General features: G+C 41.9%; 1 protein-coding gene across 1 annotated transcript in view; it reads left to right on the top strand.

Annotated features, from left to right (window-relative positions):
• The window catches only part of cracdlb (cracd like b), a 45,906-nt gene extending 36,840 nt beyond the window's left edge, over positions 1–9,066 (top strand). The window contains exons 9-11 of the mRNA XM_060898776.1: positions 1,263–2,574; positions 4,248–4,591; positions 7,768–9,066. Coding sequence (XP_060754759.1) covers positions 1,263–2,574; positions 4,248–4,591; positions 7,768–7,917 — 1,806 coding nt within the window. The 3' untranslated portion in view covers positions 7,918–9,066. The remainder of the gene's footprint in view (positions 1–1,262; positions 2,575–4,247; positions 4,592–7,767) is intronic.
• Positions 9,067–13,157: the final 4,091 nt, after the last annotated feature.

The following is a 13,157-nucleotide window of genomic DNA, read 5'->3' as shown; positions in this document are numbered from 1 at the left end:
GAACCCTCGGCACGTAAATATAGCCTCCTGGGAGAAAGCCCCATTTCAGCGCTTTGCCCAGTGCGTCGTTTTGCTAATGAGAAGCAGGAGGCGGGGAAGGGTAGAGGGTGGGGGCGGGCCATGGGGGGAGGGGGAGGGGCTTGACCAAGCTGCGCGCACACATACTCGCTGCTATCAGCGCCTGTAACCACGCTGCTAAGACAAAACCCCGTTCTCCCTCAGACTCCTTTCGTAAACTCAACGTGACACAGAGAACAGAGAGTGAGAGTGTTCGGAGTGGTAGTTTACGAACGTATAATACCCTAGGCTTGAACACGCACTCCATAACCAAAGAGGATAGAAGCAGCAACTACAGCAACATATCGCTTATCCAACAGAAGACATGCATTGCGGAGCAATAGTCAAACATAAGCTCATAAGTTACAGTCAATTTCCAGACTAAACTCAGTTTAACAGAGCATGCTGCATGCTCTTTAGTTTTGTAGCGCAGATTACCTGGCTAACTGCAGGAAGCGGTTAGCTGCACAGCTAATGTAGCCATTGCTAGACTAACGCACCGATTTTAAAACACGGCAAAACGACCAGTTATACACTTACTTGTTCGGTGTTTGTTGCTGATGCGGCAGGGATGCTTGGTACGGACCCAGGCTTCAGTGACAGTTGATGTGCAAAACCTGCCCTGTACTGTCCCAAGTTGTGGAAACATTCCTCAGGAAAATGCTTCCGACAAACATACACCGTCTTAGGTAGACTCGACGGCGTATTATTGAAGTAAATAAAATTAAGCCACTGCGTCTTCAGGGGCTCTCCCGTCGGCAGTAAAAACAGACTCTTTTCTGTGTTGTCACATCCATGTACAGCGCAATTTCCATGTTTCGCTCGCTTAGGTGATGCCATGTTGTTGTGTCCTCTATGGTCTCCTCACTACAACTGGGCGGGCAATCCATACAGTGGGTGGGAATCCAGGGGGGGGGGGGCGTGGGGATCATCTCCCTTGCTGACGTAATAAAGGGAAGAGCTTATCAACGCACCGTTTTGACGCGCCATTCTCAAATGTTGGGCATAGTTTGGTTTACACATTATGAAATTTCTAGCCACTGTGGTGACTTAAGAAGGTCAGAGGAACTCATTTTAATGTTAAAAAAACCTCAGAAAGTGAAAATTTCATGCCATGGGACCTTTAAAGACACAAGTTAAGCTTTTTTACACACCTGCCTGTTTGTCTGCCTGTTGTCATTCCTTCATCTTAACCCCTTTCTCAGAATCTGTACCATCCCCGGTCCAGCAGCATGAACAGCCTGGATCAGCCACTTTCAGAGAAAGACGAGGCACAGCAAAGTGTCACATCTACACAGATCGTAGACCATTACTCCTTCACCTTTGAATATTCAACCCAAGCTGAGGAATCTGTAACACTTCCTTCCAGTGAACACTTACAGGATGAACCAGTGACACCGTTGGATAACAGCACATGGAGTCCATTAAACAGCAGTAGCGAAGCTACAGAGCCATTCCAACATGAGGACAGAACCAGCACCATTTCATCTGTTTCCTGTGATGAGATTACAGCCCTGCATGCCTCAAACCACATCAGAGAATCTCTGGCAAAAGAAACTTCACATGATAACCAATACACAAATAAAATCGATGTTAATGAAGAACATCAGGCCAGTAATCCTTTAATACATCTGTCCACTTCTCCAGTGGGCATAGCAAGTGATTATAACATTATAAAAGAAAGAACTGGTGATAGTTTGGCAGCAGGTAGCATAGATCAAATGGAGTCATTGAAAACCACCATAGATGTAGATGTTTCTAAACCAGCAGAAACCATCACTAGGCCCCATCCTGTTCCTGCACCACGTACAAAAAAGCCAACCTTATCAAATGTAAATAATGGCCCTCCTAAAGTATCAAGTGTGAAACCTACTGAAGCTGAAAAGGAGACCGTACCATCTTCAGACCTGGCTGAATCATCCAGACAAGATGATAAACAACTAAGACCCAGCTCATTTCGTTTTAACATTGCATCTGCGAAATATCGCTCCAAGACAAGTGATGAGAAAGTCACTAAACATGATGAAGAAAGCTCTGGTTACACACAGAAGGGCCAATCCTACAACCAGAACCTGGTAGTACAAATGGAAAAAGTGGAAAACACAAAATCCACTGAGGTTTGCAAAAATACTCCGTCAGTTCCAGATAAAAGAAGCAGTTTGCAGAGGGAAGTAATAAGCCAAAATGTCTCCAAGACTGGAGTAGGTGACAATCCTGAGAAGTCTGAAGGATACTCACAGAACACTGAACATCTAAAAAGTGAGAACGCTGAGGAATCCGAGGACAAACGAGGTCTTTTTGGGGTTAAGCTGCGAAGTACATCTCTGTGTCTAAAGTATCGATCTGAGTTACCCAAATCAGAGGCCGAAATGAGTCTGGAAGGCCATCAGTTTCTAGCAGTAAAGGAACCAGTTTCCAGTGACGTGGAAGCAGTCAGTAATGACAGAAAAGCAAATGCTCTAACAAATCCTGCCCCACCGAGCTTGGATTCACAACAAGATCCAACTTTAGAAAAAGGTATCTTCTTGCATTACTTCAGAGAGTAATGGTCACTGCGTAAGAGTTCAGAATAAGTTGTGATGAGGCCCTTATTCATCAAAGTTGGGGAGAAATGAGCTGATCAACATTCATATTTACAGACTATCCTACATCTTGACATTAAACCCCATTACCTATAAGCTAGTCCAATGTTATGCATGTGCAATTATGATTCAAAAAAGTCCCTCCCATGCCAGGACTCGGTCTTCCCAGGCAGTCTCCTGTCCCAGTACTAACCAGGCCCTTAAGGTGCATTGGGTGGCGCCGATCTCTATAGCCCTTGGCCTCTCGCCTATTACACAGGGTTACAGTGGGGGGCTGGTCCTCTGGTAACCATGAGTGTTTGACTCCCTACTCACATCTGTATTGTGGCATGCCTCACCAAATGGCAGTAGGTACCGTTTTTATGATGGTCTTTGGTGCAATTATGATTATTAATATTATTTGCTATTTTAAATTTTGGGGCGGCACGGTGGTGTAGTGGTTAGCGCTGTCGCCTCACAGCAAGAAGGTCCGGGTTCGAGCCCCGTGGCCGGCGAGGGCCTTTCTGTGCGGAGTTTGCATGTTCTCCCCGTGTCCGTATGGGTTTCCTCCGGGTACTCCGGTTTCCCCCACAGTCCAAAGACATGCAGGTTAGGTTAACTGGTGACTCTAAATTGACCGTAGGTGTGAATGTGAGTGTGAATGGTTGTCTGTGTCTATGTGTCAGCCCTGTGATGACCTGGCGACTTGTCCAGGGTGTACCCCGCCTTTCGCCCGTAGTCAGCTGGGATAGGCTCCAGCTTGCCTGCGACCCTGTAGAACAGGATAAAGCGGCTACAGATAATGAGATGAGATTTTAAATTTTTTATTGCTTCTACTACTCTACTTACTGTACTTATTATAATAATTGATATTGGTTATTGAAAGGTATTCTGATTTGTCAGGTTGTTAAGGATTCTTATTAAGACATTACGCTCAAATTTACATGCACTCCAACCAGACATGAGTTTGATTGTACAGGTACGCCAAAGATGGAACTGATAGAGGAATTTTTATACACTTGTTTTATGATCAGATTTGACTTTGAATAATAAGAGTCAATATGCAGTCATTGTGTACTCATTTGTGACTAATGAAACCAAACATTTAAGACTTAAAGGTAACATCATCTACCCCTTTTTCACAAGTTGACACAGTTCCCTGAGGACTTAATTAAATGTCTGTGGCATGTTTTGGTTAAAGGGTAAAGGCCCACAGCTCCCTTCTCACCATGTCTAAACAGCCCTGTTCAGAATGACTGATCTGAGTGCCTGTTTCGTTAAAATGATCATTCGTCACTGCTCACCCTGCCCCCTTTTCTGCTGACCACTCAGGTAGCACTTTCCTCATGAATATTCAATCACAAAGGCAGTTCTCAAGCCATGAGTGGAGATACTCAGATGAGAGGGTGGGATTATTCTAATGATCTCCCCTTGTGACATAGAAAATGGAGCCAAATCTGAATGGCTTGTTGAAGCTCATGTTTTCTGAAATAGTCAGCCCAAAACAAACTGACTGTATGTCTTATTTTAGAGTTTCTGGGTTGGTACGCTCTAGATACCCAAATGTATGTGCACAAGCAGTGAAAAAGTGAGTTTTTCATAATATGTCCCCTTTAATAACTTTTTTAGGCAGTGAAACTGACAGCAGACCTGAACTAGCACGGAGGAGTCTTGCCCGAGAAAAGACTAGAGTCCACCAGTCCTTCACTAAACCACCTATTCAGCCAGCTCCACCACCAAATTCAACAGCTTTAACTACACCTCAATCCTCCTCCACTCAACAACTTTCAAAACCATCCCTACAGCCTAAACCATCCTTGCCACCCACCAGCAAACCCCAACCAGTCAACCAATCATCACATCAAATTCCACCCAAAACAGCTCCAAGGGAAGTGGAAAGACGGAGCAATCAGAGAGAGGAAAAGGGTTCTGTGAGCCAGTCAACAGAAAGAGATGAACTAATGGAGTTTAAGGTGAGATGGAAGAAAAAAGGCACTTGCGAATGCATTTATAACGGTGTACATAATTGCATAATGCAGTGTAATAAATATTCATACAATAACTATCTATACTTTTATGCATACCAGATTATAAAGCAGGAGTTTAATACCTTTATAAAAGATGGTCAAAATTGTGCATACTCCAATTATAATGTTTATTGCTCTGTAAATAATTGTCAGTCTTCTGTATTATACAGGGTGTTTCAAAAAATTTGATATTATTTGAGATGTAAACATCTCAGAAACTATATAGTCTAGGCAAATGAAACTGAATGTTGAGCAATATAAGATTTATTCCTCAAAATCTGAATGAGAAATTCAAAGGTATGTGGATTCCATGAACGATTTCACAAATTTTCAATATTCACGAACCCGCTCGACTGTCTCCTCCGATGCTGATGGTCATCCAGATCCTTTTGCCCTGCACAGACAGCCTTCCTCTTTGAACTTTTTGTCCCCTGTCCAAATCTGCATTGCAGTTGGTGCATTTTTTGAGAATTCTGTCATAAATGCACACTGCACAGTCTTGTTCGATTGTGCTCGAGCGTACTCTAACACACAAAACGCCTTTTCTTTTCCAGTGAATGGCATTTCGATACCTAAAAAGATAAAAACAAAAATCATTAAAAATAAAATTTTGAAGGCTCCAGCTTGCCTGCGACCCTGTAGGACAGGATAAGCGGCTACAGTGGTATGCAAAAGTTTGGGCACCCCTAGTCAAAATTGCTGTGACTGTGAACAGTTAAGCAAGTTGAAGATGAAATGATCGCCAAAAGGCATAAAGTTAAAGATGACTCATTCCCTTTATATTTTAAGCAAAAACAATTTTTTTTATTTTCATATTTTACATTTTCAAAATGACAAAATAGGAAAAGGCCCGAAGCAAAAGTTTGGGCACCCTGCATGGTTAGTACCTAGTAACACCCCCTTTGGCAAGTATCACAGCTTGTAAACACTTTTTGTAGCCAGCTAATAATCTTTCAGTTCTTACCTGGGGGATTTTCACACATTCATCCTTGCAAAAGGCTTCCAGTTCTACAAGTTTCCTGGGCTGTCTTGCACGCACTACTCTTTTGAGATCTATCCACAGATTTTCAATGATGTTTAGGTCAGGGGACTGTGAGGGCCAGGGCAAAACCTTCAGCTTGTGCCTCTTGAGGTATTCCATTGTAGGTTTTGAGGTGTGTTTTGGATCATCGTCTTATTGTAGGACCCATCCTCTTTTTAACTTCAACTTTTTTACAGATGGTGTGATGTTTGCTTCTAGAATTTGCTGGTATTTATTCGAATCCATGCTTCCCTCGACCAATGAAATGTGCCCTGTGCCACCGGCTGCAACACAACCCCAAAGCATGATCGATCCACACCCATGCTTCAGAGTTGGAGAGGTGTTCTTTTCCTGGAATTTGGCACCCTTTTTTCTCTAAACATACCTTTGCACATTGTGGCCAAAAAGTTCCATTTTGATTTCATCAGTCCACAGGACTTGTTTCCAAAATGCATCAGGCTTATTTACCAGTAGATGTTCATTTGCAAACTTCAGATGCTGAATTTTGTGGCTAGGATGCAGGAAAGGTTTTCTTCTGATGACCCTTCCATGAAGGTCATATTTGTTCAGGTGTCGCTGCATAGTAGAACAGTGACCACTCCAGGGTCTGCTAAATCTTTCTGAAGGTCTTTTGCAGTCAAACAGGGTTTTTATTTGCCTTTCTAGCAATCCAACAAGCAGTTCTTTCAGAAAGTTTTCTTCATCTTCCAGACCTCACCTTGATCTCCACTGTTTCTGTTAACTGCCATTTCTTAATAACATTACAATCTGAGGAAACAGCTACCTGAAAACACTTTGCTACATTCTTGTAGCCTTCTCCTGCTTTGTGAGCATCAATTATTTTATTATTCAGAATGCGAGGGAGTTGCTTAGCGGAGCCCATGACTGTTGATTTTTGGGACAAGTTTGAGGAGTCAGAGAATTTATACAACTTTGAAATCTGCATCATCTGACCTTTCCTAAAGAAGAATTTGAACAAGCCACAGCTCAATAAGCTAATTAAGGTCGGGAACCTTGGTAAAAGTTACCTGAGAACTCAAATGTATTGGGGTGCCCAAACTTTCGCATGGTGTTCCTTTTCTTTTTTCACTCTCCAATTGTACAAACAAAAATAATACACAAATCTAGCAGGAAACACTGAAAAGAAATGTGTCGTCTTTACCTTTATGCCTTTTGATGATCAGTTCATCTTCTGCTCACTTAACTATTCACAGTAACAGACATTTTCAGTAAGGGTGCCCAAACTTTTGCATGCCACTGTACAGATAATGGATGGATGGATAAAATTTTGACCTGTTTTCACACATGCTATTAAAATTTGAGGTCAATTGAACGAGAATTGACAAAGTTATTAGATTGTGAAATGATATCAGATTTTTTTAAACACCCTGTATTAACCCTTTCATGCAAATTTTCCACACTTAGGAACAATCGGTTTAAGGCTGTTTTTAAGAAGTATAAGGGGAACATAATAGTACATTAGAAATAATAAAAAGGAATAAAAGTTAATCACATCCAAGTTACTTAAAACCATGACTGTATATAATTATCCTGATTTCTTTTGCTCTCTAGACTATTTGCCATTCTTTTTTAAACTATCTTTCCACAACTTTCAACATAAAATCCCAAATAAAAAAATTTTGATTTTTTTTCTGCCAGACTCCACTAAGCATTTTAAAATCTATTTTTATTAGCATTGTTTGCTTTATACAGTACAGTATGTATGTATATTTTTTTGTCATTACCTTCACCAACTTTGTTGGAGGAGGTTATGTTTTCGCCTCCATTTGTTTGTTTGTTCCCAATGTAACCCAAAAAGTAATAGATAGAGTTTGATGAAATTTTGAAGAAAAGTGGCCAAGGAACAACTGATGCGATTTTGATGCAAATCTGGATATATTCAGTAGGAATATACATATTTGGATCCACATCCCAGATTCGTAAACATCTGGATATTCTAATACGTGGCTTGGCAGAGGTATGCACTCTAGCGAGTGCCCTTCTAGTTGCTTGTGCAATTCTGCTTACTGTACTTGCTCTACTGGTATAATTAAAATTTTTTTTAGCGTATTCTTACATTTATTCCTCTTTTACATTGCAGGGGCAACCAAAACCTGGAGTCAAAAGTAACATCCAAACAGAGCCTGATGAGCAGCTTCTATCAGACAGAGCTCAGCCGACTTGGATGGAACTTGCCAAGAGAAAATCTCTGGCCTGGAGCGACAAGAACTTAGAGTCTGTGAATTTTTAATTATGTAAATAGGATCAAAATGGACATGGATAATTAACAGAATATATATATATATATATATATACACACACACTTTTGTTTTTTTTGTAAATACAGACTGGATAAATATGCTAGATATGCAGAATTGCCATGCCTTGTCAAATCTATTGAAAACAGAATCACATTTTTTTTCAATACAAAATTTTAATAGTCTGGAACATTAATCAAACTGGTTTACTCTATAATGGAAAACTTTAAGTTCACGTTAATACATTAATATATCATGTTTTATTTGTATGCTTTTTCATAAACATTCAGTGTTTATGAATGTTATTCATAAATGTTCAATGACCACTTTCGGAAGGTCTCGGTCTCATCTCAAAATCGATCGCATTTTTACTCGGTCTCAGATATAAAGGACTCGGGATTTTATTTTAAGACTAGTCAAGACCACAGCTGTGGGGATTTCACTAAATTGTCTGTGCATTTTCTGATTTATTTGTTAACATCTTTATTGTGATTGGATGTAAAAATTTCCTGTTTCAGCTGCAACCAATAACATGACTCATTGCTAATTTGAAAATTTTCCTCCTGTTAACTGCTGTCACCCCTCCCCCATCCCCCTTCACACACACTGGTCTGGTCCTGGTCTTGACTCGGTTTCGCCCTGCCTTGGTCTTGATTTGGTCTCAACCCCTCAAATTCTTGGTCTTGATACACTTTGGTCTTGGTCATGACTGGGTCTTGGTTTAGGTGGTCTTGACTACAACACTAACTGACAGTGACAACAGTGTGGGAAAGAATTCCAGCTAAAGGGAATTTTAATTTCCCAAGATTTAGTTGGCCCTAGTAGTGACAGAAATTCACTGAGCTGCAACATGTTGCAATTCTGGTGCTAAAGTGGATAAAAGTGCCAACAAGGCAATTTTGCATGAGTGTAACAGAACTTCAGGACATGCAAATGCACCGATTAGTGAGCTAAGCTACATCTACACCTCTGAGTCACGTTTACAAGTTGATACATGTTGATATTAGGCTGCACAATCTGTATTTTAGTACAGGCCACCTGTCTTCCTGATTAGGGTTTCTGAAATTATAATTATATTGGTTGATCAGTTTTACCATCCTGCAACATTGATCTTTGTTTAGAATAAAAGCATGTGAGATCAACCATTACCTTTTCCTTTATATGCAAGATATTTATTCTGAATAAACTGTTCCAGGTTTACATCATCACTGAGCTAAATCTACATGTAAATGCAGGTCATTCATCACTAACTCATTCATCTGCAATGCTCGTGCACTGGAGTTGCCCCTAACAATTATGTTCAAGCCATCACACTTTCCTTTTATTAAGCAAATATGTACATATCGATGAGTGTCTATTCTACTGAGTGTCTGTCTTTTTACTCGAATTTGTAGTTTAAAAGCAGCGCACAAGCAATTTTGATATTCATTATTGAATTGACGTGAAAATATGCCATTCTGAAAAGCAAAATAATTTTACTACATTTGTGAGGATGTTTAGAAATAACAGAACAACCTGTATTGGTCATTCGGGAGAGACTCGGAGTAGAACCGCTGCTCCTCCACATCGAAAGGAGTCAGTTGAGGTGGTTCGGGCACCTTGTTAGGATGCCCCCTGGACGCCTCCCAAGGGAGGTTTTCTGGGCATGCTCCACCAGGAGGAGACCCCGGGGCAGACCCAGGACACGCTGGAGAGATTACATCTCTCGGCTGGCCTGGGAACGCCTCGGTATTCCCCTGGAAGAGCTGGTGGAGGTGGCTGGGGAGAGGGAAGTCTGGGCTGCTCTGCTTAGGCTGCTACCCCCGCGACCCAGATCTGGATAAGCGGTAGAAGATGGATGGATGGAGAACAACCTGTAGAAATGTTTCCTGATAGATGATGCAGAAGTCTTTGGTTCTCTGGAAGAGGCTACAAATTATATGATGAATCAGAACAAGGACACATGAAATAATGCTACTTCATTTATAATGCTATTGTTGTTTGTGTTAAATTTACATGAATACAGATTATTTGCATTTCTAAGATTAAAACTGGAACACAGTGGATTTTTTTTTACCTAAAAAAACAACCAATGAAACTGTGACATAGTGGGTTTTTTATATCAATTAAAATCCTGTGTTACCATTTCATTCTTTCATTTCTGTGACAAACTTGTTGGTGAATGTGACATAGAATAAAAGACACAGGTATGTCATCTGTCCCATCCAGAGTGTATTTGGACTTTGCACCCTAGGGATCCTGGGAAATCTCCAGATTTACCCATGACCTGATTAGGATAAAGTGGTAACTAAATAGGAATGAATGAAACATAAAATTTGAGGTATGATATGAAGGGGGGCGGCACAGTGGTGTAGTGGTTAGCGCTGTCGCCTCACAACAAGAAGGTCTGGGTTCAAGCCCCGTGGCCAGCGAGGGCCTTTCTGTGCGGAGTTTGCATGTTTTCCCCGTGTCCGCGTGGGTTTCCTCCGGGTGCTCCGGTTTCCCCCACAGTCCAAAGACATGCAGGTTAGGTTAACTGGTGACTCTAAATTGGCCGTAGGTGTGAATGTGAGTGTGAATGGTTGTCTGTGTCTATGTGTCAGCCCTGTGATGACCTGGCGACTTGTCCAGGGTGTACCCCACCTTTCGCCCGTAGTCAGCTGGGATAGGCTCCAGCTTGCCTGCGACCCTGTAGAACAGGATAAAGCGGCTAGAGATAATGAGATGAGATATGAAGGGGTGGTGGTGAAATGGCAACTGTAACATCCATCCATTATCTGTAGCCGCTTATCCTGTGCAGGGTTGCAGGTGAGCTGGAGCCTATCCCAGCTGACTATGGGCGAGAGGCGGGGTACACCCTGGACAAGTCACCAGATCATCACAGGGCTGACACATAGACACAAACAACCATTCACACTCATTCATACCTACGGTCAATTTTGAGTCACCAATTAGCCTAACCTGCATGTCTTTGGACTGTGGGGGAAACCGGAGCACCCGGAGGAAACCCATGCAGACACGGGGAGAACATGCAAACTCCACACAGAAAGGCCCCCGGTCAGCCACTGGGCTTGAACCCAGAACCTTCTTGCTGTGAGGCAACAGTGCTAACCACTACACCACCATGCCACCTGACTGTAACATCCTTGGATGCTTACATTTTAGATATGATGAACCAGACACTGTAAAAGTGGCGCTAAAATTTTTCTGATGCCCTCTAGTGGTTGTCTCCATTAGAATAACCTCGACCAAAATCACAAAATGGACATGCAGCACAGTACATCAATCCAATGCACCCAGTTACTTTTTGTTGCACTCGCGTTACTAAAAGCAATCAAAACAGGGTCAACTACATCAGAATAACAGGGCTTCTTATGTTATCTGTCCAGCCATTTCTGTAACACTAACAGCAGCATGGTGTAAATCCAAGAAGGCTGGAGATACAGTAGATGTACAGGAACTTCCTCTATTCGAATAATGCAAATGTATCTGGCTGGATTTAGAAGTGTGTGCTTTTAATTCACAGATCATTTACCAACTGAACAACCTTGATCAGGAACCTGGTTAGAGAATGGATGCAGAAATAGACCTGGTGAACCCCCCCCCCGAATATTTGAATAAATAAATAGAATTTGTTCCTTTATTTTCAGGTCAGGAAGGGTGAATCTGGAGTCTATTCCAGGAACAATAGGCACAAAGTGAGAATACAGCCTGGTTTGGACGATAGCTCATTGCAGAATAATATGCAGGCACACACATTCACACATAGGGGCAATATAAAGTCACCGATCCACCTATCAGGATGTTTATAGGCTTTCTGCTATTGACCAGAAGATCTGGAGTTTAAATCCCAGCATCTCCAAGGCCCATCTCCAGGGTGGCAAGGTGGTTAGCACTGTTGCCTCACAGCAAGAAGGTTCTGGGTTCAAGCCCAGTGGCTGACGAGGGCCTTTCTGTGTGGAGTTTACATGTTCTCCCTGTGTCTGTGTGGGTTTCCTCTAGGTGCTCCGGTTTCCCCCACAGTCCAAAGACATGCAGGTTAGGCTAACATGGGGTGGCCTTGGGCTGAAGTGCCCTTGAGCAAGGCACCTAACCCCCAACTGCTTCCCGGGTGCTGTAGCATAGCTGCCCACTGCTCTGGGTATGTGTGTGTGTGTTCACTGCTTCAGATGGGTTAAATGCACTGTGCTTGAGTGTATGTGTAACAAATAATGGTTTCTTCTTCATCCTTAAACTGCTCAGTTGTATCTTAAAGTGTCAACTAAATCAGGGGTTCTCAACCTTTTCTGCTTTAAGGCCCACCTATTCATACTCAATGAGTCGGGGCCTATTAAAAAGATCCCCAGTTATTTTGGCTCATGGATTCTACTAGAATCTAATAATCTATTGTAAAGTGTATTAATGGGATTCCTGTTACAGATGGAAGCCCAGGAATTAAATAAATGCAATAAAAACAAACTGTTTTTAAGTGTAGGTATTGTATTTAAAACTGTATGGATGTGCCAGAAGCCAATATAAAACCATGTATGCAGGGCATTCTCAGTCAAAAGGGGTTAATGATCCAAAAGTGGAGTCTGGTCCATTAACACAAGAACTTATTGCCATGTTTGTGTACATCAAACAAGCAAGTTATTAAAACCAAGAAGTACACTCAAAAGAAGTGGATACAGAAAGCACTCAATGGGATTAGATCCTTACATGCTAACAAAGAAGGATTTTTCCTACGAGTTGGAAAATTATCCATCCGTCGAGTTCCTCAACATCTCAAATTACTTGGTGCTTCAGACATCGTTCTACATGGACACACAGATGAAAACCTGGAAGAGCATGGAGGTAAGCAAGTTTTTATATGTGGCTGGGGTAAAGATCTGAGGATCAGGACACAAGATATACGTATCTAAGTGCAGGAAGAATGTTTATTAGCAGGTGTGATATTTACAAAAACAAAACACAAACAAAAGCAAAGCAGAATCATAAAGCAGAGTATTTAAACCGTGTTATAAACATAGCTAGAAACAAACATGATCATGATAATACTTCGTAAAGTCTCTGTGAAAACAGCGTCTGTATCTGCACATGCTGATTGCACTCAAATCAGTATCAGGTGTTTCCCATAATGACCAGGGCCCAAGAGTGCAGCACAATGCTCTCCGTGAGCACGCACGGTCACTCGAGCTGTGCCAGATTCAAGTGTGCGAAGGCGTGACAGCCAAGTGTTTGTGGACTGTGTCACCACAACTTTTAGCTCACGTGT

Source organism: Neoarius graeffei, chromosome 18 (assembly GCF_027579695.1).
Source record: "Neoarius graeffei isolate fNeoGra1 chromosome 18, fNeoGra1.pri, whole genome shotgun sequence".
Lineage (NCBI taxonomy): Eukaryota > Metazoa > Chordata > Actinopteri > Siluriformes > Ariidae > Neoarius > Neoarius graeffei.
Note: the sequence above shows the minus strand (reverse complement) of the source record. Positions and strands in the feature narration are given on the sequence as shown.